General features: G+C 42.8%; 1 protein-coding gene across 1 annotated transcript; it reads left to right on the top strand.

Moving 5' to 3' along the window:
• The first annotated feature begins 10612 nt into the window (after positions 1-10612).
• Positions 10613-25664, top strand: NAPG (NSF attachment protein gamma). Its single transcript, XM_054381687.1, has 12 exons — positions 10613-10668; positions 12530-12597; positions 14443-14527; positions 15582-15599; positions 16916-16946; positions 18407-18516; positions 18649-18715; positions 19507-19577; positions 21105-21183; positions 21707-21786; positions 23508-23637; positions 25267-25664. Exons 1-12 carry the CDS (start codon positions 10613-10615, stop codon positions 25414-25416), a joined length of 945 nt encoding a protein of 314 aa, XP_054237662.1. The 3' UTR covers positions 25417-25664.
• Positions 25665-26700: the final 1036 nt, after the last annotated feature.

Raw genomic sequence — 26700 nt, 5'->3', positions numbered from 1 at the left:
CAGTGATACCCTAGTGCTTCAGCAGAGCCCAGTTGTGAATGCCTATTTGTGGTGGAATGACCAAACCCCATTATGCTATAGCAGCTTCTTGTTCCCTGATGCTTTTACTCTCCATTTGTTTCCATGGCAGCAATATGGAAAAATTAGGATTGGTAATGTAAAATCAAGGAAAGAGCCTGTTTTTACTGTCAGAGGCAGCTTGTGATGTACTGTGATATATCCGTGACAGCTAACCTTAAACCTGTTTCATAAGGAAGGGAGACATTCAGCATAAATGACAAAACCAGGATTTTTCTTTCATATGTTTCATAAGAAGCCACTTTGGCTGGGGGTTGTGTGATTTGGTTTTGGATTTCTGTGCTTCAGGATGAAGACAACGTTTAGATATAAACCCATATACATAGCCCAAAAGAGATGGTAGTTTCACAGCAAACACTTAAGGATCTTCTACTTCTCTGAACTGCGCTGCGAGCTAGCTTCAGGTTGTGTAACAGCAGAACAGACAGCTCCTGTTGGGCACCACACCAGCTATGGAAAATATGTTCAAACAGAGCCCTCCTGTGTTTGCTGGGTTCCATTACAACAATACATCTGAGAGATCATTTCTTGACTACATTGGGAGTTGCCGTCCCTGGAGGTCTTCCAAGAAACATGTAGATGTGGCACTTCAGGATATGGTTTAGTGGTCATTGTAGTTAGTTTATGGTTGGGCCTGATGATCTTAAGGGTCTTTTCCAACCTTAATGATTCTATGACTGACCTCTAGAATGGACAGCCAAGCTCCTCTCCTCTAGCCTTTACATAACACAGACCGTTAAACTCCACTTGTCAAATACTGAACCAAGCTGCAAAAGTGTATCTTTTAAAAGAGATTTGAGGTCGACTTAAAGATGAAATGAGAAAGGATTCACCACTAGCTCTGTCTTAGTTGCCCCATTGTTTGGTAGTAGGCATTGTAAACAACAATATTAAGTAATTAATTAATTGTTATTACAAGTATAGCTTAAAATATTTATGATTCATCCCTGCATGCTTTTTGTGTTGAGATATTCAAAACTCAACTGGACATGGTCACAGGCAGCTTCCTAGAGTTGGCCCTGCTTTTGAGCAGGGGTGGTAGATCAGACCACCACCAGGGATAGCTTCAACCTCAGTGGTTCTGTGATTGTACAATCCCATGGTACCTTTTGCATAAGATTTTGAATCATATGGGCCTGTTGCAGTGCTCCATCATCCTCAAGGAAAAGTTTTTCCTCATATTTAGATGGAAACTGCTGTGTTCTAGTTTGTGCCTGTTGCCCCTTGTCCTGTCACAAGGCATCACTGAAAAGAGTCTGGTCCCATCCTCCTGACACCTACCCTTTAGATATTGATAAGCACTGATAAGATCCCCTCTCAGTGTTCCCTTCTTCAGGATAAACAGCCCAAGCTCTCTCAGCTTTTCCTTGTAAGAGAGATGCTCCATGATCTTTGTAGCCCTGTTCTTGACTCTCTCCAGTAGTTCCTTGTCTGCCTTTAACCGAGGAGCTCAGAATTGGCTCTGGTGTTCCAGATGTGGTCTCAGTAGGGTTGTAGATGTGGTGCTGAGGGATATAGTTTAGTGGTGATTTAGCAGTGGTGGATTAATGGTTGGACTTGATGATCTTAAAGGTTCTCTGATTCTAATAAAAAGCTTTTAAATGCAAACAACAGCAAGCTAGATTTGGGGTTAGTGGGGAATGCACATCTTGTCCAACTCTCTAGATAATTTTTTCAAAGGCTCATAAATGACCCAAACTTCATGTCAGAGATTGCATCTAGATGAAGCAGCCCATTGAATTCTTATCATAGCTCTTAATAGTATTTACCCATACAGAGGGGCTGGAGGGGTTGAGTTTTTATAGAGGATGGAAATTTCAGTCATGATACTGACTTGAAGGAGATCTTCTCCAGTCTGCAAACTGATTTTTACTGCCTCTATCTAGGGACTAACATCTAATCTACAGATGTAATCTTTGTAAAGTAATAAAGAGTCTTTAAGCCACTCAAGCAAGTGAAATCCTATTATCAAATTCTCCCTTGATATCTCTAAAACTATCTTAGTGCTGTATTTGGGGGCAAAAATCCCCAGTGCTAAATGAACTGGAAGGTTTGCTTTCTTTAGTTCTGTTGTTTACACAGAGAACAATAGAGCTTCACTTCTCAGTAAGACTCGAGTAGCCTGAGAGGCCTTCAGCAGCAAAACCACACGGTTGCCACATCATTTTTGACAACCAGCTCATGGAAAAAGACTTGTGTGAAAGTGCCTAGTTTAGGCTGCTGCAGACATATGCTGCAGGATGATAACAGCCTATGTAAAAAACAATCCAGAGCAGGAAAGCCAAGTTCTCCCTAAGGAGAAATAGGGAGTGAACAGGGTTATGAGGTAGGGTTTCTTGGCCCAGGTGGCCAAGAAAGCAAATAGCATCCTGGCTTGCATTAGAAATGTGTGCAGCAGGAGTAGGGAGGTGGTTGTCCACTTGTACGCAGCTCTGGTGAGGCCACACCTCAAGTATTGTGTCCAGTTTTGGGCACCTCAATACAAGAGAGATGCTGAGGTGCTGGAACAAGTGAAGAGGAAGGCAACGAAGCTGGTGGTGAAGGGCCTGGAGAATAAATCTTACGAAGAGTGACTTAAGGAGCTGGGGCTATTTAGTTTGAAGAAGAGGAGGCTGAGAGTAGACCTCATCACCCTCTACCTGAAAAAGCTCTGTGGAGAGGATGGTACTGGTCTCTTCTTACAGGTAATTAGTGATAGAAAAAGAGGGAATGGCCTCAAGCTGTGATTTGGGTAGGTTTAAACTGGACATGAGGAAAAAATTTTTCATGGAAAGAGTGATCAGGCATTGGAATGTGCTGCCCAGGAAGGTGGTTGAGTCACCAACCCTGGATGTATTTAAAGGTTGTTTGGATGTGGTGCTTGGGGATATTGTTTAGGGATGAACCTTCTAGAGTAAGGTTGTCAGTTTGACTTGGTGATCCTGAGGGTCTTTTCCAACCTGAGTGTTTCTGTGTGATTCTATGAGAAGCTGCACATGAGCAGCAATGTGCACTCAGAGCCAAGAAGCCAACCATATCCTGAGTTACATCAAAAAAGTGTGGGCAGCAAGATGAAGGAAGGCATTGTTCACCCTTGCTGCACTCTGGCCATACCCCACTTGCAGCGCTGGGTCCAGCTCTGGAGTCCTCAGCACAGGAGAGACATGGACCTGTTGGAGCAGGCCCAGAAGAGGCCACAAAAATGATGAGGGCTGGAAGCCCTCTGCTGTGAGGACAGGCTGAGAAAGTTGGGGTTGCTCATCCTGGAGAAGGCACCAGGGAGACTTTCTTGTGGCCTTTACAGCATGTAAAAGGAACCTGTAAGAAAGATGGGGACAATCTTTTTATGAGGGTTTCTTGTGATAGGACAAGGGGTGATGGTTTTAAACTAAGAGAGGAAAGAATCAGGCTAGATAGAAGGAAAAAATTTTTTACACTCAGGGTGGTGAAACACTGGCCCAGGTTGCCCAGAGAGGTGGCAGATGCCCCATCCCTGAAACCATTCAAGGTGAGGCTGGAAAGGGCTCTGAGCAGCCTGATCTAATTGAGCATGTCCCTGCTGACTGCAGGGGGAAGTTGGGCTAGATGACCTTGAAAGGTTCCTTCCAAGCCAAAATATTCTATGATTCTATGAGGGTGTTCAGCAACATGACCAAAGCAATTAATCTCAGAAAGAATTTTATGCTGAGGAATAAAACATTGTACCTTGGAGGATTGCAGCAGATGTTATAATTACTCCATGCTACCATGTGGAACGAAACCTAGCAACTGTGCATGCCATGATAATGAACTTAACTAACTAGCTGTGCCTCTACCAGCATTAAAGCACTAATGTGTATCATTTGTAGTTCAAAAGAGAGGAACATTGCACAGCAGCTTCTGTCCAAGAATGCATTCCTGGTTCAAAGGCAATCAGCTCAGATGCCAGAACAGCTACACGTGCTCTTCTGAAGCAATCTAGGGTAAACAACATGGACAAATGTTAAAACAAATGTTAAAACAAACTAAGGAATCTTATCACTCATCTCCAATTCTTGCTTCAGGAGTGCAAAAACACGCAGTGAACAGAAGTGGCCAAAAACTCAGACAGCCTCATCAATTTTATTGGATATTAGTGATCAGACCACTGGAGTGGAAAGCCCCAGTCTTTGTTTTCTCGCTTCCCTGTTGATGGATATGAAGTAGAAGCTGGCATCTGAAGGCACCATTCATTTTGTAGTTTGGCAATCCTGTAGGAAAGGGAAAATCAATCAAATTATGCTTTCAAAACTGATGAAATCTGCTACATTTTCCTGCCTCTCTTCTGGGATCTATGTCAAACATTATTTCAGTGACAGACTGAAGGACATGCTCGTGTCACATTATGAAAGCCTCTTGATTCGAGAAACAATGCTACATTTCAGACTTTATTTTCCATGTCTCAGTGCAGTACTGAGCATCTTGTGGAGAAACTGCTGAATGCAATGAAGAGCCATTAACAATGGATGGACCCAGAGAGAGAAGCAACTGAACTCTTACCATAGCAGTTGGATGTGAGAGCCTTCTGTGATGAATAATTCATAAATTCACACCATTGCATCAGGTTGGAAGGGACCCTCAAAGGCTATCTTGTCCAAACCCCCTGCAGTGAGCAGGGACACCTCCAACTAGATCAGGCTGCTATGGGCCACATCAAGTCTGATCCCGAATGACTCCAGGGATGGGACCTCAACCGCATGCATGGGCAATCTGCTCCTTATATCCAACCTAAATCTGCTCTGCTCCAGTTGCCAGAGGTTCTGGATTCACAATGTTGAAGCAGAAAAGGCGTCATGTTTTTAAATTATGTACATGCTCTATCCTGAAAAAGTTACTGATCAACAGAAAAAGAAGGTGAAGTAAAGCTATGATTATACGTGTCCATATGCAATTCCTGCCTTTCCTCCTTATGTTCCTGCCCCACTCTCTGTGCAGGAGTTACTGCTTGGTAAATTCCCTGAGGGAATAGTGTTAGCTAAGAAGAGCCATGACAAAAAAAAAAAAAAGAAAAAAAAGTAAGCATTTAACTCACAAACATTTGTGCTGGAACAATGTAGGGTGGCAGTGCTGAGTGTCAACACCCCTGCATAATGAGAACTGGGAGATAATGAAGCTACTACTGACACCAAAACAAATACACATCAAACTATCTCATCAAAGCAGCTAAGAGGGACTTCTAATGCAGAATCACAGAATGGTAGGGGTTGGAATGGACCTCTGGGGATCATCTAGTCTACATTCCTGCTAAAACAGGGCCACCCCGGATCACGTCCATGTGGATTTGGAATCTCTCCAGAGAAGGAGACTCCACAACCTGTCTGGGCAGCCTGCTCCAGGGCTCTGCCACCCTCAACAGGTAAGAAGTTTTTGTTCATGTTCATATGGAACTTCATATGCTCCAGTTTATGCCCATGAGGGGACCAGAGCATCTCTCTGACGAGGACAGTCCAAAGCACCTGGGGCTGTTTAGCTTGGAGAAGGGAAGAATGAGAGGGGATCTTCCCAATGCTGATCAATAGCTAACGGGTGGGGGGCAAGAGGATGGGGATAGGCTCTGTTCAGTGGTGCCTAGTGATAGGACAAGGGACAATGGTCACAAATTGAACTACATTAATTTCCACCTACACATAAGGAAAAACTTCTTTGAGGGTGACAGAGCACTGGACCAGGCTGCCCAGAAAGGTTGTGGAGTCTCCTTCTCTGGAGAGATTCAGAAACTGTACGGATGTGATCCTGTGCAACCTGCTCTGAGGGACCCTGCTTTATCAGGGGGCTGACTAGGTGTTCTCCAGAGGGCCCTTCCAATCCCCACCATTATGTCATTCTGTGACAGGTGCAACAAACAGTGGGGAGGGCATGATGCATGTTTCACATTGGAACACCTCACTAGACACTAAAACAGCCTCCTTCTCTGTCATATCCAATGAATCTGGAAAGCCAATTAGATGTTACCTCCTTCCCCCAGCTGGGATATTTATAACATCTCTCTCTTTGTTCACTGACATCTAACAAAAGGCATGCTCCCACTGCAGTCTTCTGCTATTTAATTAAAGACAATCAGCAGGGAGACACAACCCCCCCAGAAAACCAGCCTTGATTAATTTGCTACCCTCAGAGTTAACTTGTTTGTTTTCTGCCATATCTTTTAAGACAGCGACAATTAATGTCTCACAGCCAAGTGGATTATATGGATTTAGTGCTGAAGACAGGAAAAGTACTGGAGCACTGTGGTCCTGGCAGTGGGATGGAGTAATGGCAGAATAAATTTTTGTGTATATAATGGGCCCAAAATGTGTCTAAGCCAATTGTTCATTAGACCATCAGTGTGAGTAACAGTCTGCCTGGGAGGAGGAATATGCAGATCCCTTTCTCTTCCTCACAGGCAACTTCCTTAGTGTGATGGTGTAGTTATTGTTACAAAGTCATAGAATCATTTCAGTTGGAAAAGACCTTTCAGATCATTGAGTCCAACCATTAACCCAACACTGCCAAGTCCACCACTAAACCATGTCCCTCAGCACCACATCTATGCATCTTTAAAATATCTCCAGGGATTGTAGTTCCAACTCCAACTCAGACATTAATAAATGAGAAGGAAGAACTTTCCATGTCCTGATGCCAAAAAAAGGGCATCAAATCAATATGGGAAATCCAGATCTAGGTAAATTCACCTTCCAGATCCAGTGGAGTAGCAGACAGGATTCAGCAGCTGATTTAAAATACAACCCACTGCAGCCAGTCTTGGCTTTCTGAACAAGAGCACAACATATTCACATCAAAGTTAGTGTTAATTGGGAAACAGATTGAGCTATAGCTGTACTGATAGATCATACATCTAACAACAGCCCTCTGAAGGAAGCCTAGGCTGTCTTAATTACAGGGTGAGCGTGGACCAAGCCATTATGGTGGAAGGTGATGTCCCCAGCTGCCTGCCTTCACCCTCTTACCAGAGGTTAGCTCCAGGGAAGCTCACACAGATGCTTTTTAACCCATTGTAGACAGAATGAGCTGTATCAGCTTATGCAGCTCATTCTTGATAACCTGGTGCCTTCTGTTGCAATGCCTGAAATGCTTAGAGAGGAGACAGAAACCCTCTGTAAGGTGTAGTGATGTCAGTTCTCAGATGCAGCTGAGAACTGAATAATGATCAGTGGCTTCTACAGATACAGCTATCTGCAGTTTACATCTGCCTAGTAGACAAAGCCTTTAAGATTATACTTTTTAAAGTTTGCCACTCCAACTGCTATCACTGTCATTTTTTCCCTCCATATTTTACCTGGTCATTTTTCAACACCAACTTTTATTCATAACCAGGCACCAGATGCTGTGATATGATCCTTCCCAGATGTAAAATCTCTGGAGGTTCCATGTCTGCAAAATAAAAGCTACCCAGGAATATCCTATTTCATTTAATACTAATCTTGGAAGCCTTTCATATGGCTATTCCAGTATAAAGTGTAACCAGACAGTGCACATGGGTAGTTTCACTAGAAAGTGAGTTGCTATTTATAAACTGGGGAACACCAGCACAAGCACACAAACAGCAAGTCATCAGCTGGGTGCTTCTGAGGAGCACTCAGAGATTATTCTGTCCTTTAATGCCACAGTTCTATGATTTCATTATTCCAGCTAACACAAACTGATTTGAAAGGCACTGCAGCAAGCTCATAGTTATATGCCCAGATCTCTCCTGGCTACTACAGAAAGGGAAAGAAAAGACAAATGCAGTGACATACGTTATTTTTCCAATCAGAGCTTCCTCTATTCTTCACCTGCTACCAGTCAGTGCTTGCCAGAAACCTGTGTATGTATTATGCATTGACCAGATATTTTCTCCCAGTAGTCTCATGAGTACTCACCTGCTTTAGAAAGCAGAAAATCTCTGTACAATTTTTTTCCCTACTGTCCTAGGACACAAAATAACAGTATGGAAGATTTAGTGGGGATTTTCCACCATCTGCAGTAGATGATTGCCTCTCAAGTGCAGTGCAAGAACCAGCGTTAGCAAATGAAGTTCCCATGCCATCAGTGGAATCTGGGAAAAGAAAAAGGCAGAGACATTCAGACCTGTGAGTCTGATGCCTACCTACAATAAAACAAATAATGTAAATATTGCTTCTTTTCACCATTAAAGGTAGCAAGAACCACAAATGCCTGACTCCTGCAAACAGTATAGACTTACAGTGACACCTACGGTCTGGTAAGAGTTCTGCCAGTTAAACCAGCTTCTCACTTCACTTTCACCTGTGTTGATAAATATTTTTGTTATTCAGACAAGATGACAACAAAGTCCAAATCTGGAGCATAAACACCTTCCTGGCCTCAATGACTTATCTTCTGTAAATCAAGGATGTTTCATATCAACAAAAATAAGGAAACCGGACACATGGGCAGTAACAGCAACCTTAGCATCTCCAATTCAGTTACCAAGTGTGTAATTTGGGTATCTTGCATGATTGCATAAGCCTGTGTTAGCAGTTCTGGTGTGCTCAGCCACAACTCACACCTTCTGCTTTAGATTTCTGTGCCAGCCTGACTGGAGACAAACTCTTGTTTTCACAAATACCAAACGAGCCGGAGGAGCACACTTCAGAAGGAAAGGAAAAGGGGAAAAAAAAGCCTCTAGAGACTTCTTTCAGAGCAGGTCAAACAGTGTTTTTCCAGCCTGTGGCCCATGAGTTATACATTTCTACTAAAAACTGGTCTCCACTTGAAAATCCTGGGAAATGCAGGCCTGTGCTCATTCTTGTTTTCTAGAAAGCTTCTGTCAGCTGTCAGGATGGCATGGGGCTGGGGGTTCTGCAAGTGGTACCTTCTGGCTTCCTGGAGAAGGACCTGGGAATCATGGTGGACAACAAGCTCATCATGAGCCTGCAATGTGCCCTTGTGGCCAAGAAGGCCAAAGGTACCTCGGAGGGCTTCATGAAAAGTGTGGCCAGCAGGTCAAGTGAGGTTCTTCTCCCCCTCTACCATGCACCAGTAAGGGCACACCTAGAGTACTGTGTGCAGTTCTGGGCTCCACAGTTCAAGAGAGACAGGGAACTACTGGAGAGACTCCAGCAGAGGGCTGCAGAGATGCTTAGGAAACTGAAACATCTTTCTGATAAGGAAAGGCTGAGAGAGGCTGAGGCTATTTAGGCTTAAGAAGATTCAGAGAATGTCTTTGCAATACTTATCAATAGCTAAAGGGCAGGTGTCAAGACGATGGGGCCAGAATGGGAAGAGAAGGCTCTGGGGAGACCTTATTGTGTGGTCTTTCAGTACTTAAAGAGGGCCTCTAAGAAAGATGGGGACAGTGTTTTTATCAGGATCTGTTGTGACAGGAGAAGGGGTGATAGTTTTAAGCTAAAAGAGGGGAGATTTAGACTACGGAGAAGAAATTTTCTAGAACAAGAATGGTGAGACACTAGCCCAGGTCGCCTAGAGAGGTGGTAGATGCCTCATCCCTGGAAACCTTTATTCAAGGTCAGGTTGTTAGGGGCTCTGAGCAAGCGGATCTAGTTGCAGATGTCCCTGCTCAGTGCAAGGGGGTTGATGACCTTTAAAGGTCCCTTCCAACCCAAAACAGTGCATGATTCTTTTTGGTGGTGGTTAGCAACAGAACAAGGAACAATGGGTGCAAACTGAAATACAGGAGGTTCCATCTGAATATGACAAAACCCTTTCCTGTGAGGGTGCTGGAGCCCTGGAGCAGGGTGCTCCAGAGAGGTTGTGGAGAGACCTGGAGACCTGGAGTCTCTGGAGAGATGCCAAACCTGCCTGGACACTGTGATCCTGGGCAGCCTGCTCTGGATGACCCTGCTTTATCCGGGGACTGGATGATTCACAGAGGTCCCTTCCAACCCCCCATTATTCCATGATTCTGCCAGTTAGGCACAGACCAACACAGCGATTGAAAGAGCTGTGGCTGCTTCGTTTGAAAAAGAGGCTGAGGGGAGACCTCATCGTTCTCTACAACTACCTGAAAGGATGCTGTGGAGAGGTCGGTGCTGGGGTCTGCTCACGGGTAATTAGTGATAGAACGAGAGGGGACGGCCAGCTGCTATTGGGTAGGTGTAGACTGGACAGGAGGAATTTGTTTTTTTTCCACAGAAAGAGTGGCCAGGGCTGCGCAGGGAGGTGGTTGAGTTACCAACCCCGGATATGTTTAAAGGTTATTTAGATGCGGTGCTTGGGGATATGGTTTAGGGGTGAACCTTGCAGAGTAGGATTACCGGATGGGCTTGGTGATCCCGAAGGTCTTTTCCAACCCGAACGTTTCTGTGATTCCAACAGCCATTCTCCTGCCAGATAATAACACCCACAGGGATGCCGGGAAACAAAACCACACCGAAAACCCCCAAACAAGACAAGGTTCCTATGCTGCAGTCGCGGACTGCGGCCCCTTTAAGCCCCGCAGCCGCCATGTCGGGGGCCGTCCGGCGGGCAGCGGCGCAGGCGTGGTGCGGCGGCGGCGGGCTCAGCCCCTCGCTATTGCGTTGTGAGCCGCGTCCCGTTCCGTAGCGGGAGCTCCCGGCGGACCCGCCGCGCTGGCGAGATGGCGGCGCAGAAGATCAACGAGGCGCTGGAGCACATCGCTAAAGCGGAGAAATAGTGAGTGAAGAGGAGGCCGGCCGGAGGGTGAGGGGAAGCTGGCGAGCAGGCTCGGTGGCCGCCAGCTCAGCGTCCGGGCTGTCAGGCCCGCCCGGCTTTACTGCTCCTCCTGCTGCAGTGGGGTTCCGTGGAGCCTTCTCCCACGGCCGCCGAGGCAGCGGGGCGGCAGCTCGGCACCCCGGCACCCCCTTCTCACCGTTGGGCCTTATTTGCGTGGGTTTATTGGGAGTTGTAGTTCTGACCAGCGACTGTGTAGAAGTGGAGGCCTGGGGAGAACTACAACTGCCGTGGTGCGCGGAGCGGAGGGGTGAGGAAGGGGCAGCCTGTGGGGAGGTTTGGGGGCTGAGGGGAGGACCGCCTGTGTCAGAGATGGGGGGCAAAGGTGGGGACCGCCTGTGCCAGGCGACATGACTTCGGGAGAAGAGGAGGGAAGTACTCCAGAGGAGGAAGGCTGGCGTGGAGGGAGCAGGGGGATATGGCTTCCTGGCTCTTCTTCTGCCTTAGGGGGCCCTCACTACGGGAGGTGGATGCTAAAGAGCACCTGTATACACAAAACTGGGAGAATAAAGCGGCTCTAAAACTAGAAAGTCGTGTCGGTAAGGCTGTAGGGCTCAGAGGCCTGGAGTTTGAGCTGTTTCCTTAAGGGCCGTGTAGCCTTTATTGCTCACATGTAACTGCAAAGCAATTACAGTCACTTCTGTTCTTCTACTAATGTTACTGAAAGAAGGAAGCAAGAGGGAAGAGCGATGGTGATACTGATGTATAAAAGAATTTTACCTTGTTGAGATGGTATGTTTGTTTCCTGCCTGTAAGAAATGTGTGATTGTTTCTTTTTCAGATGGTCCTTAAGGACCTGTGCTGTCAGTCAGCTTAACATCTACATATGACAGTCTTCTAATGAATGTTTTATCACTGAATGTAACCATTTTGCTTATAAGTCTCAAGTTCACAGGCTACAGTATAGGTTTCATAGAGCTGACTAATCTAAAGGTGCTATAATTTCAGTAACAAAATCATAGATCAAATGTATGCATTGTGATAGAGACCTCCTCAGAAAAAAAACATCTCTACCTGACTATCTTATTCAACTTACTTGACCCTGGCCAAAACTGGTTTTCAGTTGAATTAATTTTAAACTTATCTTGGAAAGCATTTGAAATACAAAGTGTCTAATTGTGTGCAGGTTAGAGCATTATGTGTTTCAGCTCCATGCATTTGAGACACAGCCTGTGATAAAAATAACGCTATGTGAAAGCTTGCTTTAGAGTTACATACTGTGGATTTCATCCAACTAAGACAAGACCGACATAGAGTCCATATGCAGATGGCTTTCCAAATTAAGCGTGTCTTGCATCTGAAGTGCCTGCTTAGAACAAATAAGATCTCTTACAGATATAGAAATGACATATGAAGCTTTGTCTTTGTGTTGGTAAATCTTTTGTGTATGCCTTTGATGAATCTCAGCAGCAAATAATTACTGTAGAGAGAACACTGGAAACTTTGTGATGTGTGCCAAAGTTGTGATGTGTTATGGTATTGGAAGTCTTGATACCATCTTGGTGTAGGTAGAAGTATTTTTCATATTACTGTTGTGAAGAGTCTCTGGGGAGAGTAGAGGCATATTAGGGTGAGGTGTGTAACTATGGGAGATCGTCACAGTGCTCTAAGCAACTCCTAACAATGCCAGTGGTGATTTTTACAGTGGTGATGTCCCTGTGGTGTTGACACGCAGGTAATGGCTCCTTTTCAGAGGTAGTCTGAAGTGTAAAACACATCTGCAAGTTTAAAATACATCTGAAGTGCTTTGAAGGTAAAACATAAAATCTTTACTAATTGTTAACAGGCCTTTCTTGCATTTCAGTCTGAAAACTGGGTTCTTAAAGTGGAAACCAGATTATGACAGTGCAGCTACTGAATATGGGAAGGCAGGTATGTATGGCTGTAAATATGACCTTACGCTTTATAGTTTCAAAGTGTTGTTGAAGTTTAATCCCTGACAACGTTTGACATATTTTCATTACATTGATGTTTCACTAAAACTGTCTTGAAGACAAAGTAAGTTGAAACAAACAAAAAACCCCAGTAGCACAGTAAAATAAATTTGAGATTGTACTTAGAGATCCAGGAGAGTTGTCAAAACAATTTCATTTTCAAGCTTACAGCTTTTACTTTTTATGTTACAAGGTGTGATAAAAATAAAGATTTTCTTCCTTTACTTGTCCACCCCTAAATCCTATGACTTTACCTACAAATCAATAAATATTTGAGCTGGTTTAAAAATCATTGCTTTTTTGTCATCTTCTGAAGTGTGTCCTGACAAAGACTGTCTCAGTAAGGCAGAGAGATCCTGCCATAGTTAAGGTCTCTTTTCACCCCCCCCCTTTTTTTTTTTTTTTGGAGACACTGCAAGTGTCACACTGAGTGTAAAATTCACACAGTATCACAGTATATCAGAGATTAGAAGGAATGGAAGGGACCTCAAGAGATCATCAGGTCCACCCCCCCTGCCAGAGCAGGATCACTTACAGTAGTCCGCACAGGAATGCATCCAGGTGGGTTTGGAAAGTCTCCAGAGAAGGAGACTCCACAGCCCCCCTGGGCAGCCTGTTCCAGTGCTCTGTCACCCTCACTGTAAAGAAGTTTCTCCTCATGTTGAGGTGAAATCTTCTGTGTCCTAGTTTGAACCCATTGTTCCTTGTCTTATCACTGTGAAACACTGAAAAGAGCCTCGCCCCCTCCACTTGACACCCACCCCTCACATATTTACACACATTTATGAGATCCCCTCTCAGTCTTCTCTTCTCCAGACTAAACAGCCCCAGGGATCTCAGCCTCTCTTCATATGGGAGATGCTCAAGTTCCCTAATCATCCTCTTGGCTCTCTATTGGATATTCTCCAGCAGTTCTGTGTCTCTCTTTAACTGTAGAGCACAAAACTGGACACAGTATTCCAGGTGTGGTCTCACCAGGGCAAAGTAGAGCTGATTCCTTTTTGCTCTTTAATTTCTTTATTTTAAAATTAGTAATAATTTGATATTAGTAGTAGTAATTTAATATGTAATAATAGTAACAGTAATTTATTATGAGTTGGTTTTATTATTAATATTAGCTATTAATGATAGTATTTCTTATATATTATTATTTACATTTATTATTATAGTAATTTATTATAGGGGGTTTTTTTGCTTCAAAATCTAGGCATTTTAATTCATTCATTTAAGCCTGAATAAAACAAACAAACAAACAAACAAAAAAAAACCCAACAAACTTGAAAGAGCAACTGGAACATTTATAAATTGAAATTTATTTTAAATCCTGCCTTAATATCCTATCAGTCTAATGGAGCTAGAAATAAATATTTATATCCTGAAGTGGTTGTGTTGAGTAGATTGTTACAGATATGTGCTGGTGATAGTACCTGTCTATTCCTGCCATTCTGATTTGGTATAACCTCTAATGATTAAAACTTTGTACATGTGCATTGCTGTAACTAAAATATAGAGTGGGTGAGTTCCAAAATGCATCTAAAAACATTCCTGCAGAGTATGTGGTACAGTGATGATATGGAAGTGGTGTTGATAAAAGTTTTTAATGGTAACTAATTAATGAAGCAAGGAGGACTGCCATGGGATTTTTAAGACAAGCTTTATAAACTGGAGCATTTCATTTAAAGAGCCTGTTTGCATCTTGAGGTGGCTAAAATTTTGAGCAGGCGTGGTGATAAAAAGAAGAAAAGTCAAGCTGTTAATAAGAACTTTGTTTGATTTCTTGCAGCTGTTGCTTTTAAGAATGCCAAGCAGTTTGACCAGGCAAGGGAAGCCTGTTTGCGGGAAGCTGAGGCACACGAAAACAACAAAGCGTATCTTTTTATTGTTTGTTCTTCTCTTCTCCAAGAAGCTGACTAGTTGCTACTTAGACTGGGGTAATGGGGTTGGTAGAAGAAGTTTTTTGTGTAGAAGATGTGCTTAATATAGTTGTGCATTTTGTCAGTCTAACAAAACTGTCTTTTAAAAACCCGTTTATAGAATTGTAGAACCATTAACTGGTTTGGACTGGAAGGGACCCTTAAAGGTCATCTAGATCAACCTCCCTGCACTGAGCAGGGACATCTTCAGCTAGAACAGGTTGCTCAGAGCCCTGTCTGACCTAACCTGGAATGGTTGCAGAGATGGGGCTTGTACCACCTCTGGGCAGCCTGGGCCAGTGTTTCATCACCCTCAGGGTAAAAAATTCTTCCTTGTATTTAGTCTAAATCTCCTTTCTTTTTTGTTTAAAACCATTACCCTGTGTCCTGTTGCAACAGGCCCTACTGAAAAGGTTGTCCCCATTTTTCTTATAGACCCCCTTGAAGTACTGCAAGGTCACAATAAGGTCTTGCTGTAGCCTTCTCTTCTCCAGGCTGAATAGCCACAATTTTCAGCTTGTCTCAACTGCACACAGCATTTCTGTGTATTCTGAGTGGGAAAACTAAAGAACTCTTTCAGTTAGGAAGTCCATGTTGTTCCCACTAGTACCTTGTCTGATAAGATTCTGGCTAGTGCCTGAGATACCTAGGTACTGCTTCAAAAATTACTCTAATAAATATCTACAAACAGATTGTACAAACTAAACCCAGCTCTGACGTTGTTATAGTATTTGTAGTTTTTAGTAACCAATGCCCTATTTTAAATAGAACCTATTTTAAATAAATTTGGGGTTTATACCTTTATATACAATTATGCTCTGATTATGTTGCATTTATTCTGTCCCTAGAAGCATTTATTTTTTGACACCTTGCCTATAAATGTAGTAGGTTTGTCTTGCCTCTAAGGGATTCCTTGCTTTGAAACTTGTATAACATTTTGTACAGTAATAATTTTTCTCCGTTACATTTTTGTGGCTTTTGACCTTGACTTTGACCATGTTACTTCCAGTCTCTTCCATGCAGCTAAGTAAGTACAGAAGCACTGAGTAATCTGAAAGAAATTTTCTAACCTGTGGTACAAGCATGTGCTCTCATTTTGATCTCACTGTGGTGAATCATAGCATCATTAAGGTTGGAAAAGACATCCACAGTCATCAAGTTTAACCAGTAACCCAACACTGCTAGGTCACCACTAAACCATGGCCCTCAGCACCACATCTACACATCTTTGAAGTACCACCAGGGATGGTGACCGCTATTTCATTGAAGAAGTTTTTCCCAATGTGCAACCTAAACCTCTCCTGGTGCAGCTTGAGGCCATTTCCTCTTTTCCTGTTGCTTGAGAGAAGAGGCCACCACCCATGTCAATACAACCTCCCCAACCTCTTTTACTCCAGGCTAAACAACCCCTGCTCCCTCAGCTGCTCCTCACAAGACTTGTGCTCTAGACCCTTCACCAGCTTCATTGCCCTTCTCTGGACATGTTCCAGCACCTCCATGTCCTTGCAGTGAGGGGCCCAAAAGTGAACTGAGTATTGAGGTGTGGCCTCATCGGTACTGAGTATAGTGGGACAGTCACTTCCTTAGTCCTGCTGGCTGCACTACTGCTGATACAGGCCAGGATGCTCTTGGCCTTCTTGGACCCCTGGGGACACACTGACTTACGTTCAGATAGCTGCTGACCAACACCCCCGGGTCTTTACTAGGCAGCTTTCAAGCAACCCTGCCCCAAGCCTGGGGCATTCATGGGGTTGTGGTGCAGGACCTCACACATGGCTTTGTTGGACCTCATACAATTGACTTCAGCCTCTTGATTCAGCCTAATTCCTGCTCTAGAGCCTTCCTACCCTTGAATAGATCAACACTTCCACTCAGCTTGATGTGGTCAAAAATGTTATGGTTCAAGCAATTTCAGTCTTTCAAAATCACTTTACTGGAAGTACAGACTGGGAAAGTCTAAAAATTTGCAGTGGCCATCTGATGAAATGATGATCTTGAACTCCTTTTGATATATATTTTTGTTTTTATTGGGTGAGCTGTTTTGCCATTTTGAAATCCTTTACTGTTGAGGATTTTTTAATTAAAGAGTCCCTCAGTGACAAATAATCCAAATCGTTGAATGTGAGTCAGATCGCAAGAAGAGATTTTTACTGGGGAGTGTGGTTGAAGCATTTCATTTATGAAGATAATGCCACACCTGCACTGTCATTAAATAAAACAATTGAAACATCTTCAAGCATTTATTAACAGTGGATCAGTGATAACTGATGGATGCCAACTTTTGCTGTGTATTTACAGCTTGCTGAAATACATTGTAGTTAACTATTGTTTTCCTATTTGCAGAGCTTATGAACAAGCTGGCATGATGCTAAAGGTATTTTCATTTACTTGTGTTTATTAAAACCTTCTAATTTATAGTGAAGAATATTGTGCACTGGACCATTTTACACTATGTAAGCCAAATCCATACCCCAGTGATACTTTCCTGTTGACACGTCCTCACCAAAAGTCTCAGTAGATTGAGAAAATTACTTTTTTAATTGGAAGAGTGGAAAAAAGGTTTTCCTTTTGTAGACGGAAAGGTGAGGGTCTCGTATCAGAGCGTAATGAAAGAGTGGTGTTGCTTCTGCTCTAAACTACCACAAATTCAAGCCTTGCCTGAATGTTTGGTACTTAGAGGTGGATTTTATGGGGTTGATGGTCAAACTTTCACTAGTTGTATGAATAAAAATAAGAATCTTAATAAACAGATTCACAGAATGGTTTGGGTTGGAAGGGACCTTAAACATCATCATCTAGTTCCAAGCCCCCCCTGCTGCCACTGGCAGGGACACTTCCTACTAGACCAGGTTGCTTAAGGCCACATCCAGCCTGGCTTTGAACACTTTCAGGTTGGAGCCTCCACAGCTTCTCTGGACAGCCTCTTCCAGTGTCTTGCTGCCCTTATGGGGAAAAATTTCTTTTTAATGTCTAATCTCAATCCAGTTTCTTCCAGTTTGAAGTCATTGCCTCTTGTCCTGTCACTACATGCCTATGTAAAAAGCACCTCTCCAGCCATCCTGTAGGCTCCCTTCAAATACTGGAAGGCTGCTATAAGGTTTTCTTGGAGCTTTTTCTTCTCCAGGTTGAACAACCCCCACTTTCTCAGACTGTCTTCATGGCCCTCCTCTGGACCCACTCTAACAGGGCCATGTCCTTCTTTTGTTGGGGATTCTAGAGCTGGACACAGTACTCCAGATAGGGTCTCATGAGAGTGGAGAAGAGGGGGAGAATCCCTTCCCTCAAGCTGTTGGCCATGTTGCTTTGTGTGCAGCCCAGGACACAACTGGCCTTCTGGGCTGTGAGCATGCATTGCTGGCTTCTTATCAAGCAGAACCCCCGAGTCCTTTTCCTCAGCACTGTTCTACACCCAATTTGTATTTGTGCATGAGATTGCCCTGACCCAGGTGCAGAACCTCACACTTGCCTTTGTTGAACTTCATGAGGTTGACGTTGGCCCACCTCTGAAGCTTGTCCAGGTCCCTGGACATCCTTTCTCTGCAGTGTGTCAACTGCACCATACAGTTTGGTGTCATCAGCAAACTTGCTGAGGGATCCCTCCCTCCACGTCTCCAACAAATACCAGTCCCTGAGGAACAGTATTCATCACTGATCTCTGCTTAGACATCAAGCCATTGACCATCACTTTCTGAGTGTGGTAGTCAAGTCAGTTATATATAAGGTTATACTTTCTTAATAAATAAGGAATCTTACTAAATAAGTTTGCTTTGCTTTGTTTCATTGCATACAAGCACAACTCCTGACAGCAGGGTCCCTCTGACTGTTGCTTTGCAGGAGATGGGCAGACTCCCTGAAGCAGTTCAGCTGATTGAGAAAGCCAGCATGATGTACCTGGAGAATGGGACACCAGACACAGCAGCTATTGCGCTGGAACGGGCTGGAAAGTAAGGCTCTGGTACTGCTGACTAGAATGTGTGCAGGGCATGGATATGTCTTTGGTGTTCTTTGTCATCTTTTTGATGCTTGTAGGGAAAAAGTATTTTCATCTGAAGGGAAATGGTTAATGTTTCTTACAGATTAATAGAAAATGTGAACCCAGAGAAGGCTGTGCAGCTCTACCAGCAAGCAGCATCAGTATTTGAAGTAAGTGGAGTTTTTCTGGTTTGTGGTTTTGAGGTTTTTTTTTTTTTTTCCTCTACCAGCAGAGAACTTCCCAGTCCCTGAAGTATACAAAGATGAATGAATTGGTGTTTAGAGTCAACTATGAAGTAAGAAAAGCCTAAGATTAGGTTCTAAATGATTTTTCCTTCCCTTCACCTCAGTGGCTGCTGAACATGGCTGCTGTTGAGTCATGGAGCCTAAAATAATTTGAAACCCTTAAAGGCACAGAGTTTTCTCGATATGCTACAGTGGCTGATCTGAACTAATGAAGCTGCAGGTTTCTTGTGCTGTAGAGGAGGAAATAATACAACTTGGGAATCAGTTTGCTTTGCCTTTTTCTCTGTCTGGGGCTTGACTGAATTTTTTATATTGTCAGGTTTTCAGGCTCTTGTTGGGCAGCCCAGAGTGCAGAAACACAGCACTGCTGTTGAGTTTTGGAGACTAAAATAGTTTGAAATCCTTGAAGGCACAGAAGAGAAGTTTTCTTGATGCTCTGCCCATCCCATGAGCAGATGATTCACCTTTTTTTGCTACTGCCTTTGGCAGACCTGTCTATCATCACTTGCCATGTATTTCCTTACTAGTATGGATATTACTTTGCTCAGGAAATCCATGCAGGAGCATCAGTACTCTTCCTTTCCCCCTTGAGTGTGTGACCTGCTGACAAAATACTTAACAGTTGTTCTTTTCCAGGTAAAAGACTCTAAGTTTTAGTGGTCTTGATTTGATGCAAATGAAATAGGAATGCATGAATTCTTGTTGTTCTCCTCTAGAACGAAGAACGTTTACGGCAAGCATTAGAAATGTTGGGAAAGGCATCAAGACTTCTCGTCAGAGGGCGCAGGTATAGCTTTTATGCCTTTTTTTTTAGCTGTAATTGAAGCTTTAATAGTGATTTTCAGTAATTTTTCTCTTGCTGTTGTGGTATTTGTATACTGTTATTTAATTCTTCTTCAAGACAGTTCAAACTGTAGTTCAGTTTCTGTGGTATGTGTCATGTTCATCCAGGAAACACCTGTTCTGCATTCTGGGATGGGACAATGTGGCCTTTAAGGCTTTGATTCCTTTCTTTGTTGAATAACTAGAAGGCACATACACCACTTTTCATTAATTCTTAAACTACTTCAAGATTCATTATGGTCTTTCAGCACTAATATGTAGAAAGTACTTGGAACTCTTCTATAGCTGTGGAATATAAACCAGAGGACTTATGTGACTAACCTGAGGAAAGGAATCTGTTTGCAGCAGATTCTGGTCTTATTGAAGAGTGTATCATGGCGTCTCAATGTTGGTTTGGTTTAATTGTTGATTGATTGAACCAAGCTTGATCTGCAGTTCAGCTTAGACTTGCTTCACTGAAACATGTAGATCCTTGAAGGAATTGTCTGCGTTTCTCACTCTGCTTTTAAGGACACTCTTATTTCACTCCAGAATTGTGCTCAGAAAAGGAAGTTTACCAAGTAACTTGAAAGTTTTTCTGTGAAAGCAAAGTCAGCATTGCTTCTCAACATCTGAAAGATGTGGTTGCTCTGCTGCTCTTATAGCTCACATCCAGTTGCTAATTTCTGGAAGTTTAATGGGATGGTTAAAAGAGTATTCAAGCTCCAAAGCAATTATTGTGACTTAATTAAGGGACTGGAGCATGTGCCTAATTAGAAAGGCTGAGAGACCTGGGGCTGTTTAGTCTGAAGAGAAGACTGAGAGGGGATTTAATAAATGTTTATAAATATCTGAGGTCTGGGTGTCAAGAAGAAAGGGACAGCCTCTTCTCACTTGTGCCTTGTGAGAGGACAAGGGCAATAGATGGAATCTACAGCACAGGAAGTTCCACCTCAACGTGAGGAAGAACTTCTTTACTGTAAGGGTCACAGAGCACTGGAACAGGCTGTCCAGAGAGGTTGTGGAGTCTCCTTCTCAGGAGACTTTCAAGACCCATCTGGATGTGTTCCTGTGCAAGCTGCACTTGATTATATGGTCCTGTGTGGGCAGAGGGTTGGACTCAATGATCTCCAGAGGTCCCTTCCAACCCCTAACATCCTGTGATCCTGTAATAGTGATAGTTTATGGATATCAGACTTGCTGATGGCTTATAGTAACCTGGAGACATAGAGAAATCTATTAGGGTATGTAACAAGGCATTTAATTTGTGCAGTGTTACGAAAAAAGAGATTTCTCTGAATGAACACCAGAGGTGATCTTAGCAAAAGCAATTACTACCTATGTATTTCTTTATCTGTTCTGTTAGTAAGATGTACTTCTGATACTTAGTTGTGTTACTTTCAGTCTAGCAGACTTGTCAGTGTGTTAGTTAAACACTTTGTAATTACCTTCAGGTTTGTTGTGCTGATACTCCTAATTGTTTGCTTTCTAGATTAGATGAGGCTGCCTTGTCTCTTCAGAAGGAAAAAAGTATTTATAAGGAAATTGAAAACTACCCAACATGCTATAAGGTAAATGCTATAAAAACACGATTTCTAATAGTGTTTGAGGTTTTTCTGGGTGACTAATATCAGCTGATATCTGACTGACAATATCCCTCTTGATTCAGAGAGGTGTTTATTGTTTAGTGATGAGAATTTTAGGTAGTGCATATTTCCCCAAACTCTTAACTGTGCTTTTTTTTTTTCCACTACTAGAATGTAGAAAATAAGATGCTTTTATCTACACAAGCTGTCAAAACCAACAAACACATCAAAAATAAAGATGTTCTCAAACATAACAACCCACAAAACCTGTTAATGGGTACAACAGATCATTGCAATTATTATAGGAGGTGACAAATTTCATACCAGCTGAGGAGATGGCTTACAACTTGTTCACTATATTGTTATGCCTCGCTTTTGGCAGTCTCTTAGAATCATTGTGGGGGTTTATGACCTTTTTCACACTAAAGATCAGTGTTTTTCTCATGTTCTACTGTTAATTTCCAAAGAATCATCATGTTTGGGTCTTTTTTGTTTCATTTCTTTTTAGAAAACTATTGCTCAAGTCTTAGTTCATCTTCACAGAAATGATTATGTTGCTGCAGAAAGATGTGTGAGGGAAAGCTATAGGTAAGTCTATATCATCTTCCTATAATTTCAGACTGTTCTTAGGAAAAAGCAAGGAAAATGCTATCAAGAAATTTTAAGCCTGTTCTGTTGCCTTACAGCATAATAATAGCATTCCCTGGTATGTGGCTGTCAGGAATTTTTTCTCACTCTTAACAAATTTAGCTGTAATTACCATGGTGATTCTTCTTAATGATGCTAAAAGAAAAAGTTAGTCATGAAGATGCAGTCATGTGCCACAGGTGAAGTGAGATGGAAAAGGGAAGTTCTTCCTGCTTTATTTTCATCATGCAAGGCTGAGGACAGTACTGTTCTGGCTGGGATTCTTGCCTGACTGATCCTTTGGGTCATGTCTTTTTCAAATGGAACAAAGGCTATTTTAAACATGATTAAGATTAAAAATAGGTATTTCTGGATGGTGCTAACTGAATTCTAATTTTTTTTTCAAAATCTTTTTTGCCATGTTATATGTGAAGACCCCTAAAATGCTGAGATTCTGACTTGTCATTACAGTAAAGTCAGTTCAACCTATCTAGTATGGTGATTAGACTGAGAGAAAGATTAATGTGCCACTCAGCTGCTTCTCAGTAGATTGTTCTCCAGACCCTTCACCACCTTCGTTTGTCCTCTGTATATGCTCCAGCATTTCAGTGTCCTTCTTGTAGTGAGGGGTCTAAAACTGATCGTGGTATTTTAGGTGTACCTCACCAGTGCCAAGTATAGGAAGAGGATCACTTCTCTGGTCTTGCTGGTTACATTATTGCTGGTCCAAGCCAGGATGCTGTTGGCCTTCTTGACCACCTGGTCACATGCTGGCTCATATTCAACCTGTTATCAACCAACAGCCCCCAGTCCTTTTCTGCTGGGCAACTTTTCCAGCCTCTCTCCTCCAAGCCTGGAGTGTTCATGGCATTGTGACTCAAGTGCAGGACTTGGCCTTATTTGATCTCATCGAGTTGGCCTTGGCCCATTGACCCAGCCTGTCCAGATTCCTCTCTAGAGAGTCCCTCCCTACCTTCAAGCAGATCAAGGCTCCCATGCAATTTGGTGTCATCTGTGCCCAAACTTACTGCAGGTGCCCTCTATCCCCTCATCCAGGTTATTGACAAAGAAATTAAAGAGAACTGGCTCCAGAACTGAGCCCTGGAGAACACCACTAGTAACCAGATGCCAACTGGATTTAAATCTGTTCCCCAGCACTCTTTGGGCCCAGCCATCCAGCCAATTTTTTTACCCAGCAAAGCACCTATTCATCCAAGCCATGAGCCAGAAGTTTGATTTTATTTGATCCATGTGCCAAGAGAAGTCTTAGTGCTTGCAGACAGTTTTGTGGAATAAGCAGTCTTATCAGATCCTTAGAAGCTGATTGCTTTTCTGCTCTTAATGAGCAGCACTTAAACATAGAATAGCTGAGGGTCAGTTAGATTACAGCTTTAAGAGGAAACAGCCTCGAGTTGCACCAGGGAAGGTTTGGATTGGACATTAGGAAAAAAAAAAATCCCCCAAAGGATTGACAGTCTCTGGAACAGGCTGCCTAGGGAAGTGATGGAATCATCATCCCTGGAGGTATTTAAAAACTCTGTAGATGTAGTGCTGGGGGATGTAGTTTAGTGGTGACCTGGCAGTGCTTGGTTAATGGTTGGACTTGATGATCTCAGAGGTCTCTTCCAACCAAAATGGTTCTGTTGCTGAAATGCCCTAAATGAACTCTTAATTTCCTTCAGTATACCAGGATTTAATGGAAGTGAAGACTGTGCAGCACTAGAGCAACTTTTAGAAGGGTATGACCAGCAAGATCAGGATCAAGTTTCTGAAGTCTGCAATTTGCCACTCTTCAAGTACATGGACAATGATGTAAGTAGGAATTTCCTTTTCCTTGTTCAGGCTGAGATTTTTTTTTCTAGTAGAGGGACTGGGCCATCTCTCTTATGAGAGGCTGAGAGACGGGGGGCTGTTTATTCTGGAAAAGAGAAGGCTGAGAAGTGATCTTAATATTATCAATACCTGAAGGGTGGGTGTCAAGAAGAAGGTGCTTGTCTCTTTTCAATGGTGTCCTGTGATAGGACAAGGGGTTATGGATACAAACTAGAACACAGAAAGTTCCACCTCAACATGAGGAAAAACTTCTTTACTGTAAGGTGATGGAGCCCTGGAACAGGCTGCCCAGAGAGGTTGTGGAGTCTCCTTGTCCAGAGAACCATATGGATGCATTCCTATGTGACCTGCCCTAGTTGATCCTGCTTTGGCAGGGGGTTTGGACTCAATCTACAGGGGTCCCTTCCAACCTATACCATTCTACAGTTCTGTGATATTTTATTTTTACAAAAGTTGTTCCCTCTTTTTTTTCTTGAAGTTGTACTTTTAAGATGTAGAAAGGTGTGAAGTGAAGGAGCCATTCATCCATGCTGAACCTTGTCATAATACTCACTGATTTTCCTTTCTTGTTGAACTACTCTGCTCTTCTGAGACCCCACCTGCAGTGGTGTGTCCATCTCTGAAGTCTTCATCACACAAGAGATTTCAGCACAGGAGAGACATGGACATGTTAGAGTGGGTCCAGAGGAGGCCACAAAATGATGTGAGGGCTGGAACTCCTCTGCTTTGAGAACAGGCTGAGAGTTGGGGTCATTCAGCCTGGAGAAGAGAAGGTTCTGGAGAGACCTTCTTGTGGACTTACACTACTTAAAGGGGGTCAATAAGAAACATGGGAGTGATCTTTTCAGCAGAGCCTGTTGTGACAGGACAGGGGATGGGATGATGATTTGAAACTAAAAATGGATATTTAGACTAAGTAGAAGGAAGAAATGTTTCACACTGAGGGTGATGAAACACTGGCCCAGGTTGCCCAGAGAGGTGGTAGATGCCCCATGCCTGGAAACCTTTATTAGAGGTTGAGTTGGATGGGGCTCTGTGCAATGTGATGTAGTTGAAGATGTCCCTACTTGCTGCAGGGAGGTTAAACTAGACAACCTTTAAAGGTCCCTTTCAACTCAAACCATACTAAGTTTCTATGAAAGTAAAAATTAAGGTGCTAGTCTTACTGAAAAACAGTTGTAAGACTTTCTACATGAAGTACTACTAGATGATGCCTGCAGAGCTGCATGCTGAAACTTTTTTTTACCTAAAGTTTCAACCACACAAGCTGTAGGGTGTGGCCAAATGATTCTGTAATAAGCTGTATCAATACAGCTCTCACATCCCATTCTCAGAGTGTTTTGAGATTGGTTCATTTTTTTCTATTCTATTCTAAGCTGGAAGAAGACCTGAAAGCAGCATCACTCTTTTGTCTGTCCTGAATCTTACCTGCTTCTTTATCGTGAGCCTTGGTCAATTCTGTGTCCCTGCCCACAGCAGAGGGGTTGGAACTAGATGATCATTAATGTCCCTTCCAACCCAAACCATTCTGTGATGCTGTACAGTATAAGTCAATGAGATTTTACTGCTGTGATAGTGCAGCAATTAATTTTGCCTTGTTGTTGTCAGTATGCCAAGCTTGGTCTTACCTTGGTGGTCCCTGGAGGTGGAATCAAGAAGAAGTCACCAAATGCTGCACAAGACAAAGCCAGAGGACCAGCTGCAGCAGGGTCTCATGCTGATGAGGAAGAGGATGAATATTCTGGTGGACTGTGCTAGCTACAGAGGTTGTCTTAAATACATGACTTATTTGTGATGCTGAGCATATCCAAAGGTACCTGATTTACCAGAGCTTCATTGCAATTGTGATGTGGGAATGCTAATCTTAACTTGGCAGCTTCTGGGTACAATGCAAGAAAAAAAGCATGATTGTACCTATCATCTCAAAAACATCTTTGGACTTTATTCCTTACCTGGTAGGAGCTTCCTCAGGGCCCTGCTTTCAGTTGACAGGAAAAAAAAAAAAAAAGAGAGAAATCCTTACTAAAAGCACAGTTTAAAAGAAACCTAAACCCCTGGAAGACTGGAGTAGGGAGAGTGGTATGAAATTTAGTTGCTGGATGTCAACAGCTGATGTTTTTTTGTCCCAGGAATATGTTGGTGATTGTTTTCTGAGTTAAATAGATGATGTTTCTCCTGCTTAACACCATTTAAGACAGACTCTGCCAGACTGGATTTTTTTTCACTACTTTAAGCACTAGAGGGACTATCCAGTTTATTCCCAACATATTTTCACTCTGTTGTGGAATATTATTTTAATCCTTTATTATTTTACAAGCAATATTCATGTGGGTGTGGGAAACACTAAGCCAAGTAGTCTTTCAAGCTTACAAGTGCACACACATCTTTCATCTTAAGAACTTCATTGACCTGAGGTCTTTGGAAATAACCTTTTGGAGTGGTGTTTCCAGAGCATGCCATGACCAAAAAAAGAAGAAAATGAGGGAGGCAGGTGATGTGCATTGAATGTAAAACTCTGAAGACAATGTTTAACCAAAACTTAGGTGGCATGTTTCAGTGGTAGTGAGTCCATGACTGTTCTAGGTGTTTGTTTACTGATCATTATCTACTATGAAGACAGTTCATTCTCATAGAACAGCTCTCTTCTACAAAAGACATTTTCCAAACTAGCTCAGAATCCAAAATGCCCAAATTTTTAATACATCATCTCTATTTTTTATTTGTTTTCAAATCATAATGTGTTTTGCAGTGTCTTAAATTCTGTTCAGCCACTTTATGCTTAAAATTGGACCACCCTGAAAGTCATACTTGTGGTCTCTTTCTTCAGAAGGACCAAATCAAGATCTGTACTAGGGTGAGATCCTTGGGATCCTGCACATGATTTGTGATACCCGAAGTTCAATCAACAGTAGATAAAAGCACAGTGCTGATAGAGTTTCTGCCCTGTTAAGCAGATGGATGTCTTCCAAAAGTAACAAGTGTGTGTCTGACATCAGTGTGTCTGACAACTGTGATGAAGGTGAGCTTGTAGAGGGTTAACGT

The sequence above is a fragment of the Indicator indicator genome, chromosome 6, assembly GCF_027791375.1.
Source record: "Indicator indicator isolate 239-I01 chromosome 6, UM_Iind_1.1, whole genome shotgun sequence".
Lineage (NCBI taxonomy): Eukaryota > Metazoa > Chordata > Aves > Piciformes > Indicatoridae > Indicator > Indicator indicator.
This window is presented reverse-complemented; position numbering and strand designations above follow the sequence as displayed.